Genomic DNA, 24,497 nt, shown 5'->3' with positions numbered 1-24,497 from the left:
CTAAATGAAAGACCGGCTACATTAAATGCTTTCCTGGAATTATCTTAGAGAATAACTAGTTTCTTTTCGAATGATGATCATTTTTATGTTAGTCAAATATCTTCTACTACCATGAAGCTCCAGTAGGGCAAGCTTTGTGACTGCAGTTTAGTGGCATCTTTTTGGTGGTTGGAAAAGTCATAATGCATTTTTGCATAGAAGTAATAGAAAAAAATACATCATGACTTTTTCAATGACTCACTATTTTATAGTTAGAAGCACATATTTGAGTGTAGGCCAAACCATAGGCACTTAATAAATATTTGCTAAGTGAATGAATAATACCTAATAAATTATTCTAAAACTACACAGTTTTTGGGACCAGCCAGGTGGCATGGTGGTTAATGTGGATGGATCCCACTTTGCCAACTCCATGTTTTAAGTATCAGACTTGGTAGTTTTGGAAAAGATGCCGGACACACCCATCCCAAATCCTAATTCTCAGAGAATGGAGAAAGGATTGTGTCATGGCAATCCCCTTGGGGTAAGAAGGTGCTTTCTCATTTTCCTTTTCTCTGTCTCACTCAGCAAGCACATGTGCCCTAAAGCAATTTTCTTTTTTTTTTTTAAGTTTTTTGATCTTTGTTCCAGGCCAGTTAATACTGACATCCCTCACTGAGTCCAAAAAGGGTGCTAAATTAATTTCTGGACCATTTCCCTTTTACCTACCCAACAAAGGTTTGAATATAAGAAGCAATTGGTACAGGTATGCTCTTCGAGAATAAATTGTATTTTTGGAATGTTATTCAGAACTTACTGCATTCTCAACCCAATAGATGAATTGCTCTGAGTCATCAAAGTCAGCATCAAAGCCATTCTGTATTCCTGTTATGGGAACCATAGCATCACTGCTCTTCACCTCAGGATCAAGGGAGATTCCGTAAACCGTATGGCGTCTTACAGTAATTAGGAAAGGTTGTTCATCTGTGAAGATAGCAGAACATCGTCAAAATGATACCCCATTATTACCAGACAGAAAGGACAAAAATGAAAGGCAGCGGATTATATCATCCTATGGCTTAAGGTGCCATTGCAGCATTGGAGCAATACAAAGCACGGTAGATATTTCATCAGACACACATGGGCTTTCTGGAAGGTCGCAGTGGGTTGCCAGGTAACAATTTTCCAAGCAGGTTAGCATGTGCCTTACTCTTTATTAATCCCTCACTTATGCTGATAAACCATTCATGTTTGATCAACTTCACATGAAGAAAGCTCTTCCATTTCTGTGCACAAGCCAACCTCACGATTACCGAATAACTCAGGAAAAGACAACTTGGGTTTTGCACAGAACAAGGTGAAGGAAAACTTTTAGACAATTCTTGGTGAGTGGCAGCTTACTAGCTTTAAGCATATTCAGAGAACAAAACAACCCTACATAGTATTGTCTACTATTTATGAAGGACTTAAATCAATCCACAAATTATACTGATAATGCCATCAATGGTTATTTGACTAGTGTGTCTTTCCCACCAAATCCAAATTCCCAGAAGACAGTCACTGTGTCTGATTTGCTCACTATTGTACCCCAGAGTCTGGAACAGAGCCTGGCATAAATAGTTGCCCAATAAATAGTTGTTAATGAATAAACACATGACTGGAAAAAAAAAAACAAATTCATACATAAGCAAATATAGTAAATAGTCTTCTAAAGTATCTACACATTGTAATTTAAACATCTCTATAATATATTATTTATATTATTAGTTTCCTTTATTCTCAAGAGCTAACCAAAGTTCTGTTTTAAAATACAACATAAACTTGTGGACAGCAGGTAACATGGTGGTTAAGGCCCTGGATTCCCATATAGTTGACTGTGGTTCAAGTCCTGGACCCGGTGTCTTAAAACTCATGCCAGACACATGTGCATGCATAACCAAAATCCCAAGAGGAGAATGGAGGAGAAGGGACTGGGGCGTGGCCATCCACCCTGGGGGAGGGGGAGGATTGTCTCATTTTCTGTCTCTCTGTCTCTGTCTCATGGGTGAGTGTGTGTGTCCTACAGCAAAAATCCCTCTCTAAAAAACAATAATACTGTAAACTTTATCCTGATTAAAGTATCATAAAAAAACTAAATTAATAAAATTCAAATGTGGAGCTTAATTTTTAAATTTCTCTTTGAGAAAAAAATTTTAATGTACAGTTGTGTGTTATTAAGAGAGGTATATAAGATATATCACATATTAAGACAAAGTATACAATGACTGTATACAAAGTATCCACACCAGTGGTATGGTGGTTAAGGCAGCTGAATCCCACATGACCAATCATACAGTTCAAGTCCCAGAACCAGAGGCTTGAAAAACACTCCAGGTACATGTACATTCATGCCCAAAACCCAGAGAAGAGAAAGAAGGGATTGTGGCATGGCCATCTTCCTCTTAGGAATGCTTTCTCACTTTCTCTCTCTCTCTCTCTCTCTCTCTCTCTCTCTGGCAAGCACATACATCACTACAAAAAAAAAAAAAAGACTAATCATTACACAGCTTTCATGAACTAAAAAGTGTTTTCTATTATTTTGATGATCTAGGAAGCTTTGCATCTTCAGCAGAATTATTTTTATTTTTTTCTTTGTGTTTGTAGCTCATTAGCTTTTCCTTGTTCCTGTCATTTTTATTGCTGAGAAATAACTCAATAAAAGTAAATAAAGGTAAATGCATTTGTTACTCTAGTACAAATTTAAATTTAGTTTCATATAAACTTTACAATTTTAATGCCTTGTATTTATAAATCCTATATAATGCCATATATAGGATTTCGTCTTTCACAAAAAGATTGTCAAGTTGTTTTCAGCTGGGGTAAATGATACTTGCAGGAACTGGAATTTGGGCAGGAAACAACATAATAAGACAAGAACCCTGGACTATTTTTTATTTCAAATCTTGCTCCCTCTACTGTTCCACACTGCCTCTCTTCCAAACAACTGCAATGGCCTTAATAATCACCCTCCATTCGGCCCAACAGGTGGCATAGTAGTTAAAGGCACTGGATTCCCACATGGTCGACCATGGTTTGAGTCCCAGACGTGGTGGCTTGCTTTCTCATTTTCTCTCTCTCTTTCTCTCTCTCTCTTGAAGAAATTGGTAACTTGCTTTTTGACTGTTCTCTCCCTCCTCTCCCTCTCTCTCTCTCTCTCTCTCTCTCTCTCTCTCTCTCTCTCTCTCTCTCCCCTCTACCTCTACCTCTGTCTCTCTCTAGTCAAAAATAATAACAAATGAAATTAAATAAATATCTTAAAAAATAACAATAATCACCCTCCATTTAAAGATCATCTTTATCTGAGAATGTTTTTATCTGTTCTTCCCATTTGAAGGATAATCTTGTTGGGTATAGTAATCTTGGTTGAAATTGTTTCTCTAGTAACACTTTGAAATATATTGTCCCATTCTTTCCGTCTTTGCATTGTTTCTGGTAAGAAGTCCAATGTTAGCCTGATGGGATAATCTTTGTAAGTAATTGATGTTTCTCTCTAGCCAATCTTAGTATCTTGTCTTTATCTGTGGTTCTGGCCAGTCTGGCTATGATGTGCCATGGAGAAGATCTTCTTGGGTTGATTCTATTTGGGGGTCTTTTGTATTTCTTGGGTCTGTATGTTTGAGTGCTTCTCTAGACTTGGAACATTTTCTCCCAGGATTTCATGAAGTAGACTACCAATGCCCTTATTAATTTCTTCACCTTCTGGGATACCAATTATTCAGATGTTTGGGCATTTAATAGTATCTAGTATTTCTCATATATTGTCCTCATTTTTTTTTAGTTACTTTTTCAGTCTTCTGGGTGATTTTTTTTTCCCCTAGGTCATACGTTTTGTCTTCTACATCCAAGATTCAATCTTCTGCATGATCTAATCTTCTTTTAATACTTTTAGGGGGAGTTGTGATTACCTGTATTACAGTCTTCATCTCTAACCATTCCATTTGATTCTTTTTTATGCTAATTCTTCTTTCAAACCATGGAAGGAGCTTCCTCATTTCCTGAAACTCATTGTCTCTTTCCTCTTGCACCATCTGGCATTTGTTGTCTCTCATCTCTTGCATCTCATTTAGTTTTGTCACTATGAATATTGTGAATTGTTTATCTGACATTTCTACGTCATATTTCTTTTGCTTTTTGCACTGGTGTCTGGTCATCTGATGAATTATTCATTTCTTCCTAATATCTTGGAGTTAATTCTGAGTGTTAAAAGGTGTGCAGAAGGAGGTGAACCATAACCTCTCTGTAGGTCCAGCTTCCTGATGCTCAACCTACAAGCTGCACTATTGTCACTGGAACTGCATATTCCAATGGCCTCCCAGTTTCCTGAGAACAGGTGCACCTGGGGCTGAGTTGCAGGGTTTCAGCTAAGGAAAAAAGGGGCTGTGAAGCTTCAGGAAACTATGAAATTGAAAGTATTCCTGAGTGGGCAAAAAGGCAGCTAGAGGTCTAAAGCAGTTTCCCAGAAGTGGTCAGGAGACAGTGGAGTTCCCAAGGCAATCTCTGGCCTCAGAGAGAATTGGCTGCCACTGCTACCCCACAGGGGCCGGGAATGATGGTGGAGGAGGAAGCTGGAAGTGAGAGGCTCTCAAAGACCATCTTTAATATGTGCCACACAGCATACATTATCCCATTAAATTTATCCCCCTGAAGCTTTGTAATTTGTTTGTTTGTTTGTTTTTAAAGATAACTCTCCCAACTTACAAATGAGACACAAAGAAATTAAGCAATTTACCCAATGGCACACAACCAGGTCTCTCAGACACCAAAATCTGTTCCTCATCACGACTTCACAACAAGTGCAAGCCAGATACTACTTATTGAATACCAAATCACCACTCATTTTATTTGTTCCAACTGCAATAAAAATTGAAAGCTATACCATGAGTTTCAGATGTACTTTGAAATTCTATTGAGATGATATTTAGTTATACTGATTATATGTTGTAAGTGTCAATTGTTTCAGTAAAAACAAGAACTTTTCCAGTTTTACAGGGAAATGTCAAACTTTACCCATTAAAACCTGAGACTGGGGCCAGCCCCACAGTGCAGCAGTTAAGCATTATGCAGAGGAAACCGGATCACACATGGCCAACCAGGGTTTGAGAGTCCCAGCCTCTGTAACTTTGAAAACACACTGAGCATGTCTTTCCTGTAGCTAATCTCCAAATTAACAGTAGGGTTTTCTGGATAAAATGCATAAGATTTTCTGGTAGTGAATATTCAAAGATAACTCTTTTTCTGGATTACAATACAGTTTCATCTTAATTTCAAAGGATTTTAAAACTGAGTTGGCCTGGTAGTATAACAGTTAAGCACTAGGTAGAGGAGGCTGGATTCCATATGCTGACTAGGGTTCAAATCCCAACCCCAGAGGCAACATGCTCAGGATCCTGACAGGATGGAAAACTGGAGGAAGAAGGATTGTGACATGACCAGACATCATTGGGAGATTCTCTCTCTCTCCCCTCATTTCTGTCTCTCTCTCTCTCTCTCTCCCTCTCTCTCTCTCTCTCTCTCTCTCTCTCTCTCACACACACACACACACACACACACACACACATTGACATTTAAAAAGAAGAAGAATATTGTCTTTTTTAGTGGGTAATCTTTCTTTTTGTTTAATTGGGCATAAGAATAGGATATCATTTAATTCTGCCTTGGCTGGAAGTATGAGAGCTGCAGTGCGAGACAATGCCAGAACAACACCAAAAAGGAAGTCACTAGTGACACAACAGGTGGCACAGGAGGGCATGTGAAAAACACAGGACTGGGAAGGAGCAACAAAGGATATTAAAGAACTTGCCATTCACTCAACATTTACTGAGTGCATTACCCTCCAGCAATGTGGCATCTAGAGGGCAAGACCAAGTCTAGGCCCCTATGATTCACTACGATAATGGCCTGAAGGAGGAGGAACTAGAAGCCCTAGAGGTGGTGGGAACAAAGCTTAGCAGAATGAGAGTTAAGCTGTCCTAGATCAGTGTGTCTGAGTCTTTCAAAATTAAGAACCATCTCTATTCCTATTTTCCATGTCATCATCTCATTAAGGTTAGTGTCAGCAGAGCAGAAAAGAGAAAAGACCTAGTTAGGAGAGGAAAAGAAGTGTGGTGGGACCAGCAGTTGGCGTAATGGCTATGTTGCTGGACTCCCACGTAGTCGACCGCGGTTCGAGTCCCAGACCTGGTGGCTTAAACTCACATCGGGCACGTGTGCGTGCGTGTCCAAGATCCCGAGAGGAAAATGGAGGAGAAGGGATTGCGGCGTGGCCATCCCCCCTAGGGGGTGATTTCTCGCTTTCTGTCTCTCTGTCTCTCTCTGTCTGTCTGGCGAGCACACACACCCTGTAGCAAAAACCTCTCCAAAAAAAAAAGAAAAGAAGTGTGGTGACTAAAGGGTGATATTTATGGCACCTGCACCCAGGTCCTCCTTTGTCACACCCTGGACAAACTGCTCCATACCACAGCCTTTCCTGAAGGAAGGACTACGGGTATCTTCTTATTTTGCACATAATCACTGATGCAAAGGCCTCATGCCCTTTAGACTGAGACAGAAGCTGACTGTGGATTTGAGGCTACTTGAAGGAGTTGCTGGGAGATGTTTGGCCTGAGTTCTGTTTATTTTTGGAATTATGGGGAATGCTTTTTTTTTTTTTTGAGAGAGAGAGAGAGAGAGAGAGAGAGAGATTTTTGCTATAGGACACATGCACTCGCCAAAGAGAGAGAGAGAGAAAGTGAAAAATCACTCCCTGGGAGGATGATCACACCAAAATCCCTTTTCCTCCAGTCTCCTCTCAGGATTTTGGGCACACACACATACGCTCCCGGTGTCAATTTTAAGCTGCCAGGTCCAGGACTCGAACCACAGTCAACCATGAAGGAGTCCAGTAATGTAACTATTACGCCATCTGCTGGTCCTGGGAATACATTTTCTAAGGAATAAAAAGCACATGCATACGGAAGAAGCTCTCATTTTAAAACCTTATAACATAAAATAAGGAAAAATAAAAACATCCCAAATTCCCCTCTCCAATTGTAGTCACTGTTAGCACTCATGTGAGTTTTCTTATGGACTTAATTCACATTTTTATAAGGATGCTTTTTCACTTGCCAGTATCACAGAAGCCCTCCAAAGATATTCCAGACACTCAATAAACACTATTTTAAAAGTTATTGAACGATTACGTCAAACACCATGTTTTCATCTATAAATGCTCATGTCTTCCAAATATCTCATTGGGAAAACAGTAAGAAAAGTGCAGCCTTTGTTTTAGCTAGTGTACCCTGACACTCATTTCCTAACTGGTGCTCAGAAACTTCGGGAAATACTGCAAAGTGCCATCTCCGTCAAGTCAACCCAAGGGGAAACATTCAGTGGCATTATCTGTGAAACAACAGAAAGTACTATTTACAGATAACACTTATCAATCACCATCAAAGAGTAATATTGATTACATCAATCCTCATAGCACAGTTCAAAAATCTTTGTGCGATGAAAGAACGCTTTGTATCCAAAACGTCTACAGCCCAGTTTAATCTTCTCCTGAAAGACTCTGAGGACATACTAAATTAAACAGTGTCAACAAGGATTAGGTGCATAATAAGTCTCTGAAGAAAAATGGCTAATGCCGATCCCTTTGTACGCATTACCAATAATTAAAATCTTTCATCATGAAAGTATCATTGCCCAATATTACATGAGACGGAATTTGATTTTCGGTAAGTCTATATCTGCATAATCTGTAAACACTGTAAATTTCCTGGGCTCAGTATGTATTTTCCATTTGAAAACTAAATTTCCCCAGGGGTTAGATCTCTTACTTCAAGAATATGTTATCATTAAATATTTCATTTCAACTTGTCCAGAGCAATTTTTATCAGTTTCAAAACATATTCACTCCTCTTCACAGGAAATGAAAGAAATTTTGTTTTAGAGTAACTTTTTATAATTTTTAAGCACTAGAGAGTGATTTTTTTAAATAACAGTTTATAATGCACAAGTATACATGCCAGAAGAAATCCTTTTTGTATGTATCTTTTTCTTTCTTTCTTACTCCCTAAAATATTTCATATATATTCCAGCACATATATTCCAATCAAACAGCAAAATATCTCTTGGATGAAAATTAAATTGCTCAAATAGCCACTTAGAGTATTTCATATAGAGATATTTTAAAGTATCAGAGAGTAACAGTAAAAGTACTGAAGCAGGAGTCAGAACAGAAGACCCAGACCAAAACACTCAACTACTGGCTATAAAAAACAAAAATGAGACAATGGACCTAACATATGATGCCATACTCAAATGTCAAGTATTTTCACTTCTTTTTTTAATTTTTTTAAATTTTGTTAGTGGGTGTGTATGCTCATCAGACAGAGAGAGAGAGAGAAAGTGAGAAAGCACCTCTCCTCATTGGGGCATAGTCATGGTACAACCCCTTCTGCTCCATTTTTCCCTCCCTTCAGGATTTTGAACACGCACACACACGCACCCAATGTTTTTTTCAAGCCATTGGGTCCATAACTCAAACCATACATTCAGCCATGTGGCATCCAGCTGCCTTAAGCACCATGACATTGGCTGGTCCAACATTTTTTAATTTCTGGTAAGCAGAATTTTGAACTCCTCACTAGCCTAGCTAATATAAAAGTCTAACTGAAAAGCCAAGTGAGAAAAAATAGGAGTTTAAAGACTGTTCACTGATACACATAGATAATGTCATCTCCATACACAGAAAGTACACCTCGGCTGAAGTGCCCAGACAGCACACACCCTGCGGACACCTGCTGAATCAAAAGGAACGCAAGTTCAGTTGCAAACGGGTTTAGCGTTTCCATGGCTCGGTACAAATGACAACAAGCTCCATCTTCAGAGCACACTTAAAAAGCATAGTATACCTCTCACACAATTCACAGAATCATCAGAGAGACTCCATCCTGAAGAACAGGCACAGGAATAAAACTTAGGTCCCTGCGAGGAGAGCAGGCAAAGATGGCTGCAGGAGGCAGAGGCACACGGATTCGTACCTGTGTGAGAAAGAATAAACATCAGTGAATGGAAAACCTCCCACATCAGAGTACATAGATTCATGCTATTGTCCTCCCAGAGGGCTCCAGGATTTGGGGACACAAGTACGCTAAGTTACCTCTGTGTTTTGTTTTTGTTGTTGTTGTTGTTCTGTCCTATTTTCCTAAACTACCCTTTCCTAGCATCGTGCTTTCAGCATAAAATTCATAAGAGAGAAAGGCAACTTACCCAAGGTCACAAATAAATCTGATCTATAACCCGATTATGAACAACTACTGAATAACCTGAACTGTAGTAACAGAAATATGAGGCTAATATGTCTCCCGCCCTGACCTAAAAGAGATCTTTTTTGCATTAAGTGAAAACAGACTTAGTGTTCCCTCTATGACCTTGACATTTACCCAGTGCTGTCCAAGTTTGGGCTAGATAATATTCTGCTACTTTTCTACCGATACTATCTGTGTGTCTCTGCTCCTTGGAAAAATAGATCTTGTGTGCATCACAAGCTCACAGGACATTGTAGGTCTGCTTTGCTTTCTTGTTTGTTTTTTGTTTTTGTTTTTTGCCACGAGACTCATGCACTCTCCAGAGAGAGACAGAGAGAAGGAAAGTGAGAAATGACTCTCCAGCGGGCATGGCCATGCCAAAATCTTTTCTATCTCATTCTCTCAGGATTTGGGGACCTCTATGTTCTTATTACATACACCACATCAGATTGTTAATCCATTCATTCACCCAAATACCATTCTAAGCACTGGGGATACAATAATGGAATATATATTCTAGAAACAAGACGCGGAACTAAACTCATAAAGTGTGTATGAGTGTGTACACACAATTTTAGAATGTAAGGATAAAGACCAAGAGAATTTTAAGGCAGCTACTTTAGGTCAGGTGGTAAAAGAGGGCATCTTCGAGAAAGTGACATTTGAAAAGAACTCCAAAGGACGTGAAGGAAAAATGGGAGGAGAGATATTCTAGGCAAAAAGAACAAAGCCCTAGTGCAAAAGTTCCGAGGTGAGAAGTAGCAGGCTACTTTTCTACTTTTCTACTTTTCCTCTTACCACACCAGGCTTCCAGCCATAATGAAGCCCGGTGTGGTAAGAGGAAGTGGAAGAAGAGGCCAGAATCTGAAGTGTGATGAGAAACCACTAGAGGGTTTTGAAAAGAGGTGAACTGATGGTTAAGTAACTTACAGCCTCTCTTCCCAAAACAGCCACCAAAGCCAAATTTTCAGATCACCCAGCACCCATACCACACACTCCAGGGTGACTTGGAGTGGCCACAGAAGAGCACCAACAAAGCAAAGCTGTCGTAATAAATGAGCCCTAAAAATAAGCCATATTAAGCCACAGTGTACCTAAGGTCTTATCTGGTCTAGACTATGTTTGTCAGCTCAGGAAACTGAGACTCAAATAGAGATTACAGAAGTGGGACTGGCAGGTGGCCTAGTGGTTAAGGTGGCTGGATTCACACATGGCTGACTGTGGTTCAAGTCCCAGACCTGGCAGCTTACTTTCACTTTCCTTCTTCTCTCTCTCTCTATCTCTCTCTGGTCAACTTCAAAAAATAAAATAAAATAACAACAATGAATAAAATTAAATTAAATAATTTTTTAAAGAAAAGATCACAGAGGGAGTAGCCAATTGCTAAAGAAAATGAAACAATTCAGATGTGCTGTTCTTACATACAAAGTTTGAGTTTCCTGTGGTAGTTAAAAATAATGGCATGGCTAGGACTGGGAAAAATGTGGAGTGAGGTGCTCAGTAAAGAAAAAGAAACATTTATTGCCCCAACAAATGGGTCTGCGAGTGTGCATTTGGCATTCCCAGAATCACTGACTTCCAAGCTCTCCGCAGGCAGGTTTCTCGGAATCACTTACTGTTCGGTTGTTTCGCGGGATGAATGGCTGCAAGCCCCAGAGCCCAGTGAATATTGTACATCACAACTGACCGATTTCCTCCATGCCACTTGTTGGCTTGCATAACCCTATGAGTCGCACGATCCGTCCAGTATACAGAATCTTCGAAGAGGGTTAGTGTATAGGGATGCCGTATAACCTGTGAAGCAGTAAAGAAAATGAAATCTCACCCAGAAACAGAAGTCAAGGCAGAGCTGGCCCTGTAGCACAGTGGCTAAGGGAGCCCAATCCCACTTGGCCGACCATGGTTCAAATCTCAATCCCAGCAGCTTGAAAAAACATGCCAGGGGCACGTGGGTGTATAGGCCAAATCCTAACAGAATGGAGAAATGGAAGGAGAAAAGGATTGAGCATGACCATGTGCCAGTAAAAGGTTCTCTCTCTCTCTCTCTCTCTCTCTCTCTCTCTCTCTCTTTCTTTCTCTTGACATTATTTTATAATTTCTTGGGGAGACCCTGGGAGATTCTCCTTCCTGTCAGGAAACATGTTCCTCAGGTATGTTCCAGAAGACACGTGCACATAGACACTCTGGAGAAATTAAAAAGAAAAAGGTTATTCTGGGACCAGCAGGTGGCGTAATGGCTACGTTGCTGGACTCCCATGTAGTCAACCACAGTTTGAGTCCCATACCTGGTGGCTTAAAACTCACACTGGGCACGTGGGCGTGAGTGCCCAAAAACCCAAAAGGAGAAGGGAGGAACAGATATTGCAGTGTGGCCATCCCCTCTCGGGGTGATTTCTCCCTTTCTGTGTCTCTGTTTCTCTGTCTCTCTGGCTAGTGCACGTGCCCTATAGCAAAAATCTCTCTAAGAAAAGAAGTTTCAAAAGCCAAGGCAAACTAAGTGTAAGAAGGTATCTGCTCAAGAAAATTTCTTTTAATTTCTTTTAGCATTGATTATTTAATAAAGACACAAGGAAGAGATAGGTGCAAGAGATGGGGGGGGGGGAACCATACCATTTGTTCTATATCCCACTATACCACTCAAAATACTTGCAGACACAACACGTTACTTATTCTTCATGTTTACTCTGATAATTGTACCAAGCATTCATTTTACAAATGAAAATGAAGCTTAGTTACAGAGAATAAGGCAATGTATCTGGAGCCCCTATTAGTGAGAGACAAGGACTTTAAAATCCTATTTAGAGGTTCCTCATCTCCAAATGGTCCAGTCCCAGCTTCCACTCCATTTTTTCCCACTCCTGTCTGGTGTTATTTCCATCACATTCTTCCACCTCTCATTGATTAACATCAAGCTTCTGGCTTAGGAGCATATTTATCAACAGGAAAGAGGCCCTCCCAGTGTCCTCAAGAAACTAAAAAAATGATGGCAATCTTAAATCAAGTCTCTAACAGCTCTTGGGCAAAATATGTATCTTCTATATTTGCCCATTTAACGTGCAAAAACAAACTCTACAGAATTTATTGAATAAAAAATACTAACTACATAACAGGTTATGATTTCATTGAGAAATGTAAATTTGGCTAATTATTCATTTTTGCTTAATACCACTTTTAAAGATTTTTAAAAATTATTTGCTTATTCTAATTTTATTTGTTATTATTATTTATTTATTTATTTATTTTCAACTTAACCAAAGAGACAGAGAGAGTGTGAGAGAAAGGGAAAGTGAGAAGGCAAGATGCCAGGTCTGAGACTCGAACCACTGCCAGCCGTGTGGGAGTCCAGCACCCCAACCACCATGTCACCTGCTACCCTCAACTTTTAAAGGTATAGAAGCCACAGATGAGCATCTATAGATCAACTAAATCATATGAGCTATTCATACTTCTTAGATACAGCACAATAGAACCATGACCCAGAATACACATGTTTATTTTCCTGTTAGTAATAGAAGATGGATGGCCCTTCAATATTGTTGATTATTTCCTAGACTGACCTGACAATGTCTATAATACACAAAACAATTTCTTAGTTTTCTTGATACTTCCCACCCAGCCACTACTGTGGTTTTAATTTGGTTCTTCTCATTACCAACTTACCAAGTCACTGGCTATCACCTGCCGCCGATGCTGTCCATCATAATCACAAAAGTCTATGAAATCAAGGTAGGAATCCATAAAGTAAATTAGTCTGTTGGGGTAGTCGATAGTTAAGCCAGTGGGCCAGTAGATCTTCTCTTGGACAATGACAGTGCGCAAGCTGCCATCCATGCTGGCTCGCTCAATACGAGGGTGACGGCCCCAGTCAGTCCAGAATAGTACATGCTCACTGTGAAATAAAATTAGTTACCAATTGGAGGGGACTTTTTTTTAACAATTATTATTTATTTATCTATTTATCTGTTGCGATTTTCAAGCCACTGGGCCCAGGACTTGAACCATGGTCAGCCATGTGGGAGTTCAGCACCTCAACGACCATGCCACCTGCCATTCCTAAGGGTACATATTTCAATCTGAAAAATACTCTGTATCATTTTAAATAATGCAACATCCAGTTTATGCAGCTTAAAATAAATCTTCTCCAGTTCAGAATATATGCAGAGAGCTTATGCCTTCTGAGTGTCACAAAGTTAAACTGTAATCATAATGCCATCACAAGCCACTTTTATAACATTCATAAAACATGCAGAACATGATGATATTGGCATGTATACTATGAAATATTACTCAGCCATAGGAAAAAAAAAAAAAGAGATCCTATCATTTGACTCAAAGTGGATGAATATAGGAGCCAGCAGTTGGCATGCTCTCCCAAGGGCAATGGACTCCCATGTGGCCAATTGCAGTTCAAGTCCCAGACCTGGTGGCTTGCTTTCTCACTTTCTCTCTGATCAAATTAAAATAAATAAATAAAGTTAAATAAAATAATTATTTTCTAAAAAAGTGGATGAATATAAAAGACTTAATGTTGAGTGACATGAGACAGACATTAAAAGATACATATAGTATATCATATTGTATATACATATTGTATATCCCCACTCAGTTTGTACCAAGTGTCTGCACTCTATGGCAGAGGTTGAGAGATCCGGTGACGGGATGGTGAAGAAGATAGTTGTGAATGCTAGAGATCATAAGGGGGGAAAGAAGATGGTAGAGAATAGGTAGTAGAGGGTGGGTATCAGATACATTTGACAGATAAAAAAATGTAAAGTTCTCTGTTAAATACATACACACACACACACACACACACACACACACACACACACATACACATACATATCGTATACATCCTGACAGGGACTTTCCTACAAAATGTGAAATTAATATAAATAAATAAAATTTTTAAAAAAGAAATGTCTAATGCCAATTAATGTTTGTGTATAATCCACAAAAAGTTGACCTAGAAAAATCCATCTGTCCTGGTTTGTCTACCTTGTCGTGGTATAAATAAGAGAATTAATTTATTCTTTCTTCGAGTTTTGTCAATAGTTTCACTGGTGTATAATACTTTAAAATATCTAGGAAAGTGCGTCACATTGAAAATAACTCTCCTAATTCATCATCCTACAAAAAAGAACCTAAGTTATAGAATCTAAGTAAATTCAAGGAAGGAAAATCTCAAAGGTATTTAAACACATTGGAGAATTTCTCTTTTCTCCCGTTACCCCAGCAGGCAAAAAAATTTCTTTCTTATACAACTTAAAAGGAAGTTCTCGTAAATGACATGAAACTGATGCAGAAAAATCTGACATTTTTATTATATAATCATGCCGTATCAATGTTACAACAAACTGCCCAACTGCAGAACGTGACTATGTGCACTAATTAGAAACCCATACAACAATCATTTTGATAATTATACTACGAAACAATTGGGTCATCGGGAAAGTAATGATGCATTTTTACATAGAAAAGTATGTCACAACTTTCCCAACAACCTAATAATAAACCAATGGGATCTTAAAGTGAACAGCTAATTGTTCTCCTGTACTTTACAGAAAAGACTATTCAGATACAGGAAAGACAGTAACAACCAGTCAGATGCTGACCATTTTTACAGAAGAGATCATTAAAAATTTTCCAGTAAGCATACCAGTTACATCAAGTTTTTGTGGTTTTGCTCTCATTATAACCATGCAAAGCAACATTTTTTTAAAAAGGCAAAAAGGCTTACTTCATTCTTGGATCTAATGCTAGTCCCCTGGGATTTGTTAGGTTTTTACTAATTAGCACGGTCCTGTGGCTCCCATCAATTGTGGAGACTTCAATTGTTTCCGTAGCATAGTCTGTCCAGTAAAGATTACGTCCTATCCAATCTATTGCGATAGTTTCAGTCATGGTGATACTACTGTCAAATACCTAAAGACAAAAGTGCATCAAGAGTGAATTCTAAAGAGAATGATTAAATGCAAACATGGAAATTATATGAAACCTAAATAAGACATCTAACTTATTCTGTGTTTGCTTGTAGGAATTAGAAAATTCTGTCTTCCCACGCCACCAGGGAGTATGGAGGTTAAGATGCTAGGTCCCACATGGTCAACCAAGTGGTTTGAGTTTCAAACCCAAAGGCTTAAAAATCACACCCAATCCATGTACATGTATGCCCAAAATCCCAAGAGGAGAATAAAGGAGAAGGTACTGTGGCATGGCCATCCCCCTTAGAAGAAGTGATTTCTCACTTTCTCCCTCTCTCTCTGGCAAGCAAACACAATCTATAGAAGAGAAAGAAAGAGAGAGAGACAGAGAGAAGAAAGAAAGAGAGAGAGGAAGAAAGGGAGGAAGGAAGAGAGAAAGAGAAAGAAAGGGAGAAAGAAAGAAAGAAAAAAAGAAAGAAAGAAAGAAAGGGAGGGAGGGAGGGAGGGAGAGAAAGAGAGAGAGAAAGAAAGAAAGAAAGAGAGGGAGGGAGGGAGGGAGAGAAAGAGAGAGAGAAAGAAAGAAAGAAAGAGAGGGAGGGAGGGAGGGAGAGAAAGAGAGAGAGAAAGAAAGAAAGAAAGAGAGGGAGGGAGGGAGGGAGAGAAAGAGAGAGAGAAAGAAAGAAAGAAAGAGAGGGAGGGAGGGAGGGAGAGAAAGAGAGAGAGAAAGAAAGAAAGAAAGAGAGGGAGGGAGGGAGGGAGAGAAAGAGAGAGAGAAAGAAAGAAAGAAAGAGAGGGAGGGAGGGAGGGAGAGAAAGAGAGAGAGAAAGAAAGAAAGAAAGAGAGGGAGGGAGGGAGGGAGAGAAAGAGAGAGAGAAAGAAAGAAAGAAAGAGAGGGAGGGAGGGAGGGAGAGAAAGAGAGAGAGAAAGAAAGAAAGAAAGAGAGGGAGGGAGGGAGGGAGAGAAAGAGAGAGAGAAAGAAAGAAAGAAAGAGAGGGAGGGAGGGAGGGAGAGAAAGAGAGAGAGAAAGAAAGAAAGAAAGAGAGGGAGGGAGGGAGGGAGAGAAAGAGAGAGAGAAAGAAAGAAAGAAAGAGAGGGAGGGAGGGAGGGAGAGAAAGAGAGAGAGAAAGAAAGAAAGAAAGAGGAAGGAAGGAAAGAAGGAAGGAAGGAAAAAAAAGAAAAATTCTATCTTCCCATGTAGTTAATCACTAAATCAATAGTAGGATTTTCTGAGGAAAATACACAAGATTTTTAGTGGTGAATATTCAAAAATAATAACTCTATTTTATTAGTGTGTAGTCATTCTGGTTTCAAAAATTCAAAAATTTAAAAGCTTTATCAAGAATTAGCTAGTGGTGTGGTTGTTATGGTGGCTAGATCCCACATGACCTACAGCACAGTTTAAGTCTCAGACCCCATGGCTTGACTGAAAGCCATGCTGGGTGCCTGTGCATGTCTGCCCAAAATCCCAAGAGGACAATGGAGAAGAAGGAATTGCAACATGGCCATGCCCCTGGTTTGTGCTTTCTCTTGCTCGCTCTCTCTCTTCCTCATTCTCTCTGTCTCTGGAGAGCACAAATGCCTTACAGCAAAAAACTTTTATAAAAAGCTCTATATTGTAAATTTTAAAAAAAGCTCTACATCATTTGCTAAGTTGGCAGCCTTATGAAACTTTATAATGTTTCATGCCAAGAGTAATATTTTTATTGATTAAGTGCCAACGATTACAAAATAAAGTTCTAAGGGGCAGAGGAAGCACAACTATCAGGAGTCAAGAAACCAAAATTCCAGTCGGTGAATTAAAGAAATGTAACTACTGGGACCAGCAGATAGCATGGCAGCTCTGTTGGACTCCCACATGGCTGACCATGCTGGACTCCCACATGGCTGACCACAGTTCAAGTCTGGAGCCTGTGGTTTCAGAACCACCAGGCACATGTGAGCATGTCCGCCCAAGATCCCTGGAGGAGAATGGAGAAGGGGAGATTGCAGCCACTGAACTCTATCTCTCTGTCTCTCCAGCAAGCGCACATGCCCTGCAGCAAAAATCTCTCTCAAAAATAAACAAACAAATAAATAAATTAAACTATTAAATTCAAGGTAAGAAAAGCAACCTTTTGACTCTCCTGTATTTTCCTTTGCTCTCATCCAATAGAAGAGACTGCAAAAGAGATCTCAGGACAATGTAAAGTCTCTGTGTCACATTACCTAGAATTCAGAATCATGGCTCTGCCATCAGAAACCACATTCACCTCTTCTTTTTCTTCTTTTTTTGTCGAGAGATTTTTGCTATAGAGCACATGTGCTCGCGATGGAGAAAAAGAGAGAGACAGAGAGATAGAAAGCAAGAAACCACCTCCAAGGGGGGATGGCCACACCCCAATCCCTTCTCCTCCATTCTCCTCTCAGGATTTTGGGTCCACAAGCACATGCACCCAGCATCAGTTTTAAGATGCCAGGTCTGAGACTCTAACTGCAGTTGACTACATCGAAGTCCAGCAACATAACCATTACACCATCTGCTGGTCCCCACACTCTCTTCTAAAACACTCAAAAGAGTAGGAGTTCTACACATCCAGAACTCTCGGGTGTGATGTGACCCAGAAGAGCCTATGAGAGCTACTCAGGTTGAGGTAGGGCCATCACTCACTTGTGAAAAAACAGCAGATAGACCCAAGGCAAGAGAATCAGTCAGGCCAAAGGTCAGCAGAAACCTACTTACCAATCTTCTGTCTGTTCCATTTTGAAAAGCGCTCCAGGTTTTACCCTGACCTGAATCAGACCAGAAAATACGACCACTGATGGAATCAAAATCAACAGCTACAATGTGAGAACCATTCTGGACCAAGGGATAGATATTGTGGACCTGGGCAGTGATATTGTCTGCAACAATCTGGTTCCGATTTGCCACAAGTAACAGCAGACTTTCAGATGCTGTGAGAGAGAAGAGGGGGAAACATGTAAATTATTCTGGGAGGAAACAGAATTAAAGTATCTCTTAAACACTAAATGCAATGCTTTCAGTAACAAAATAAAGATAAATCTCATAACTATACTAATAGGAGGAAGGCTCTGTAAGAATACTTGCAATCATTTATTTTTAACCTTAACATATAACTGATTTTCATGAGCATTTGAAACCCACTCTTTCTGAAATATCTTTCTTTCTTGAATTACACTTCAATGTATGTCTAAACACTAGCCTAGAATGAACTATAGTTACATTCTTCCTTTCACTGTATTTATGTATTTTTCCTACTTTGCATATTTTTCTTACTAGTTCATAGGGTGCTTCTTTTTTTTTTTTTTTTTTTTTTTTTTTTTGCTGTAGAGCGGGTATACCCTCCAGCGAGGAGAGAGAAAGTGGGAAATCATCCACTTCTCCTCCACTCTTCTCTCAGGATTTTGGGCATGCATGTGCACAAACTTGCTGTGATTTTCAAGCCTCTGGATCCCAGATTCGAACTGGGTCGAATCTGTCGACCATGTGGGGGAGTTCAGCACCTTAACTACAACTCTACCTGCTGGCCTTTTTGAGAGGTTCTTGCTACAGGGCACATCCACTCGCCAGAAAGACAGAGACAGAGAGACAGAAAGCGAGAAATCATCCCCCGGGGGGGATGGCCATGCTGCAATCCCTTCTCCTCCATTCTCCTCTCGGGATCTTGGGCACACATGCACACGCGCCTGGCATGAGTTTAAGCCACCGGGTCCAGGACTCGAACTGCGGTCGACTACATGGGAGTCCAGCGACATAGCCATTACGCTAACTGCTGGTCCCAACTAGTTCATAGGCTTCTTGATAGCAGGAATTGTGTCAACGATTTCTGTTTTCCCAGAGACACTCAGCAGTGGCAGAGTGGCCACACTCCATTAGGCCATTTTAGTCATAAAGCACAGCAAGTGTAGTTTGGCACACGGCGGATCAGCCAGAGACATGTCTCTGCCTCCACAGTGGCTTGCAGTGACCACATGACCACATTTTGACCAACCAAACATTAGTGGAAATGGTGTATCAAACTCCAGGTCACATCCTTAAAAGGAAACTGCTTGTCACTCACTTTCTCATTCCCTTCTTTACTTTCAAAAAGAAGGCAAAGCCTGGTACAATCACATTGGTTCCTGAAGAAAGCACACTTGAAGAGCATAACAGATCAGCTCTACCCTGGACTGCCTATCATCTCAACTCCTACTTCTAAAGAAACTTTCTATTTTGTTTTAGCTTCCTTTTTTGGGTCACTTTCAAAGTAGTCAAAGCAATCTCCTAATAAATAGTATAATCATCGCTTTCATATAGTAAAATAGAATATAGAAATCATTTCTAAATAATCTAAGGGCATTTTGTATTACTGTAAATAACAAAAAAGATTAATCTCTACTTGTATATAATTCACCTTTAAGTTCAGTAATTACCTGTAACTTTGCAAGTCCTTCCGTCACCTTCTAACCTGTAGTCTTTATCACACCAGCACCGGAAAGAACCTCTGGTATTGTAACAGTGCTGGCTACAAAAGCTTAGAACAGCACATTCATCTATGTCTTCGCAAGTTTTAGAATCATTGGCAAGTCGGTATCCCTCGGGACATAGGCACTGAGCCCCAAAGGGCCCTTGAATACATTCGTGTGTACAGCCACCATTAGCATCTGAGCAGCTGTCCTGGTCTAGAATATAAAACGAGAATCACAAAAGAAAAATGTCAGGAATCCTTGCTTCCTTGGTTCACTCTGATATAATGTTTGCGCCTTCAGTGTGATGCTCATGTAAGAGCTAAGAGCAGCATTTGCTTGGGTGAATTCCATAGGTTGTGCAGCGTGTGCTCTGTTAAGGATACATCCATTAGAGTTGGACCACCTTATTCAGTACAACCATCTTATATAACTCCTTCCATTGCAATGAAATAACCTTGGAGAAATACTGATATCAAGAAACAAAACTGTCACTGATAAAGCATACGAAGAAACCTAAATTACTTCTTACTTCCTCTGAAATTTTTTTCTACCTATACAGAAATGGAAGACTGAAACTTTTAAGAGAAAAGACAGTAAGATTTATTAAAGTGAATAAATGGAAGGAGAAAGGTAATTGGAACAGTGAAGGACACAGATCCACTAACAAACCATCGTTCCTTACTCGGGTCAAAAATGGTAATGCCTGAAGCCACTCAAAGATAGTTTACATACCTGGGGGGGAAAAATACTCTCTATTGCCATATGTACACTAACCTATTGCTAAGAGTCATAATACAGAATAGGTACCAGAGAGGCAAAATAACTAGGATATTTTCAGCATGAACATAATGCATACAAAAGAATCTGTAATACTTCACAATCATACCTGGCTGGGATTCATCTGAGAGTGAGCATTGATTAAAGAAGAAAGAGAGGACAGTAATTAGGATAACATGCCAATCTTAATCACATTTTAATCACAACAAACACAAATTTCAGGACTTCACTTGTTTTGTGGTAAGTTCTGATTGAAATTAGAAAATATTATAGTCAGAAAAATTCATGAGCACATTACCAACAGAATCAAATTTAACTTGACAATCTAATGGCCTCATCTAACTTCATTTTTCTAAACAATTACATGAAAAGAAGTAAAAACACATAACCAAGTGCAAAGGATTTAATGAGAACTCTTATCCAGTGATGATTTATTAGAAATCAATTAGGGGTCCCCCTACACAGATTTGAACTCACAGGGGAACTGAAACCCTTTCTACAAACTGCACAGTCACTATGAGAATAGTGATATATACCAGGCTATGTCTCAGAATAAATCTATGGCTAATAAACTGTGGTCAGGAAACTTACTGCAAAGTGGGGACTCATCGGTCCCATTGGGGCAGTCAGAGACGCCATCACACACTGAACTCAGATTCACACAGATGCTAAGGCCAGGGCACTGCCACTGCCAACTGGGACAGTAAAAGGGCTGAGTAGGGCAGTCCTTCTCATCGCTCATGTCACCGCAGTCATTGTCCCCATCACAGAGCCACTCTTTGTAGATGCAGTGTCCGTTGTCACAGGAGAAATGAGAAGATGGGCAGGTCTTGGGGACACAGCCATGGTGCTCATCCGATCCCTGGATGCAGTCTGGATGCCCATCACACTCCCAGGTATCCGGGATGCAGGTACCATCTCCTTGGCACTGAAATTCATCCAAGTGGCACATACCGGGAGGCCTGGTTGCTAGAAGAAAAGTATGAGGAAATCCAGCTTGACTATGACAAAATTAATATTAAAGGCCAAAATAATATAGAACCTTATTCTCCCACACTGATTAGTATAGTACAGGATGTACAACCCACAAATAAAAGATAAAGTACCTAAAGTGCATTCTGCTTCCTGCTTTTGTAATGTTTATTTAATTACAGATTCAATCATAAAATCTGTCTTATCTCTCAATTAAAGAATCACCAAAGCCAACCATGTATTGTGGCATTTAAGGGAGCTGGATCCTACATGGCTGACTGCATGGTTTGAGTCTTAAACTGACAGCTTGAAAAACATGCCAGACACATGTGCGTGCATGCCCATAATCCAATAATCCCAAGAAGAGAATGGAGAAGAGATTGCATGTGGCCATACTCTCTAGGGGGTGATTTCTCATTCTCTCTCTCTCTCTCTCTCTCTTTCTTTCTGTCTCTGGTGAGTACACATGCCCTACAGCAAAACTAAAGTAAAAAAGAAAGAAAAAAAAAATCACTGGAGCATTTCAACAGATCTAAAACAGCTATAATTGCTTTGAACTTCATGAGCTTAATATGTTTGAATATTAAAATTTTCCCTCAAATGGGCCAGCAAGTGGCATAATGGTTCAGACACTGGATTCCCACATGGCCAACCACGGTTCTAGTCCCAGACCCATTGGCTTGCGTTCTCACTATCAATTTCCCTCTCTCTCTCAATCTGTCTCTCTCTGGTCAAATTGAAGAAGAAGAATTATTAACAAAGTTAAATAATTTCTTAAGTTCCCTCAAATGAACTATATCGAATAAATCCAGCACACATTAAATAAATTAAAGGTGACAGTAAATTCCTAATTCTTTGCAAACTTTTCACAGTCCATCAAGTAATCCTAAAGAGACAGACAAAAATTGCTTTCCGATTTCACAGAGGTAAACACAAACTCCCTCTCCCAGGAGACCTCACAAAGCAGAAGCAAATCAGGGCAACTGGCAGTTTAACCTCAGACCATCAAAATGGATGATTAAAATTTTCTGGGTGTCCCATGGCTCATCCACTCCCCCACTTACCTTTAAACTCTCAGGTGCATTATGTGGGACTTGAGAAGGCCTTTCCCCCCACCAACGCATGCCTCTGTGATACCCGTTCCAATGATGGCCTTGCCATACTGCAAGCTTCCTTGGCCTAAGGTTTGTACTGCAGATCCCTGTGGCTCATCCCTCCCCCACTTGCCTTTGAACTCTCAAAAGCACCAGGGAGACTGAGGTACAGAGAGACTGTGGCTCATTGCCTCTGAGTTCTGAAACCACAGTATTTTCAGATTCCTTCTGTATTCCTCAACTAAATTTTAGCAGCTCAATCCCAGGCACACCTGTTCTCTAAAGACTGGGAGGACATTGAATCAGCCAAGTCTAGTGACAACAGTCCAGGTTGCTGGTGAGCATCACTGAGGTAGAGCAACAGAAAGATCACCAATTAACTACTCCTGCCTACCTCTGAATGCTCAGAATTAACTGGACGAACTCAGGAAGAAACCAACAGATGACTAGAAACCATCGCAGAAGCACAAGAAATATGAACAACAGAGAAAAATGTCTCTTCCTCAAGGAAAAACTTTAATTTCTCATCATCTACAGACAACACAGTGGAACTTTTGGAAATGTCAGATAAACAATTCAGAATATTTATAGTGACCAAAATAAATGAAATGCAAGAAAAAAGAGACAACGAGCTCCAGGAGATGAGAAAGACCTTTCACAATTTGAAAGAAGAACTAGATACCATAAAAAAGAATCAAAGAATTGATGAAACTGATATAGGAAATTTAAAACTCTCTGGAAAGTATTAAAAACAGATTAGATCATGCAGAAAATCAAATTTCAAATGTAGAAGACAAAACCTCTGATCTAGAAAAAAATCATCAAAAAAAAAGAGAAAATAACCAAGAAAAATGAGGACAATATAAGAGAAATATTAGATACCATTAAACGTCGAAACATCCAGATAACTGGTATCCCAGAGGGTAAAGAAGATAATAAGGACATAGATAATCTATTGCATGAAATACTGGAACAAAACTTTCCAAACCTAGGGAGGCATGCAAAGGTCCAAACCCAAGAAATACAAAGGAACCCAAATGGAATCAGCCCAAGAAGATCTCCTCACAGACACCTTATAGCCAGATTGGCCAAAACCACAGACAAAGAAGAAATACTAAAATTAGCAAGAGAGAAATGTCAAATTACTTACAAAGGTTATCTCATCAGGTTAACATCGGACCTCTCATCAGAAACAATGTAGACAAGGAAAGAATGGGAAAATATACTCAAAGTGTTAAAGGAAAAACAATTTCAACCAAGTTTACTATGCCTTCATATGGGAAAAAAAGATAAAAACATTCTCAGATAAACAAAACCTGAAAGAATTTATCAGCTCCAGACCAGCTCTTCAAGAAATTCTGAAGAAAGTGCTGTACCAAGAAAACTAAAGTCAGACAGACAGATATAATAGAACATAAAACAACCAAGAAAATGACTCACTTAATGATAGGAACAGGTCCAGAAATATCAATAATAATATTGAATGTTAATGTATTAAATTCGCCAATCAAGAGACACAGACTGTCTGAATGGGTTAAAAAATGGAAACCCTCTATCTGTTGCCTACAAGGAACACACATTATAGATAAAGACATACATAGACTTAAAATGAAGGACTGGAAAAAAGTATTCCATGCAAACAGAAATCAGAAAAGGGCTGGAGTCATCATACTGATTTTAGACAAAATAGGCTTTAAGACAAAAACTGTAAGACATGACAAAGAGCATTATATAGTAGTCAAAGGGCTAATTCATCAAGAAGATATAACATTTATAAATATCTATGCACCCAACTGAGGAGCACCTAAATACGTGAAGGAAAGACTGCTAGAGCTAAAAGGAGAAGAGAGGTTGCAACACCATAATTGTTGGGGATCTAAACACCGCATTATCTCCTTTAGACAGATCTTCTAGGCAAAAATAAATAAATAAATAAATAAGCAGATACAGGACCTAAACAATACTATAAATCAAATGGACTT

At 39.5% G+C, this 24,497-nt stretch overlaps 1 protein-coding gene across 1 annotated transcript in view; it reads right to left on the bottom strand.

Moving 5' to 3' along the window:
* Positions 1 to 24,497, bottom strand: part of LRP2 (LDL receptor related protein 2) — a 241,297-nt gene that overhangs the window by 104,414 nt on the left and 112,386 nt on the right. Inside the window, exons 25-32 of the mRNA XM_014589797.1 lie at positions 21,041 to 21,418; positions 19,637 to 19,885; positions 17,946 to 18,157; positions 15,043 to 15,227; positions 12,966 to 13,194; positions 10,922 to 11,099; positions 8,910 to 9,038; positions 797 to 963 (exon numbers count right to left, since the gene is read on the bottom strand). Coding sequence (XP_014445283.1) covers positions 797 to 963; positions 8,910 to 9,038; positions 10,922 to 11,099; positions 12,966 to 13,194; positions 15,043 to 15,227; positions 17,946 to 18,157; positions 19,637 to 19,885; positions 21,041 to 21,418 — 1,727 coding nt within the window. The remainder of the gene's footprint in view (positions 1 to 796; positions 964 to 8,909; positions 9,039 to 10,921; positions 11,100 to 12,965; positions 13,195 to 15,042; positions 15,228 to 17,945; positions 18,158 to 19,636; positions 19,886 to 21,040; positions 21,419 to 24,497) is intronic.

Source organism: Tupaia chinensis, unplaced genomic scaffold (assembly GCF_000334495.1).
Source record: "Tupaia chinensis unplaced genomic scaffold, TupChi_1.0 Scaffold000381_1, whole genome shotgun sequence".
NCBI lineage: Eukaryota > Metazoa > Chordata > Mammalia > Scandentia > Tupaiidae > Tupaia > Tupaia belangeri.
This window is presented reverse-complemented; position numbering and strand designations above follow the sequence as displayed.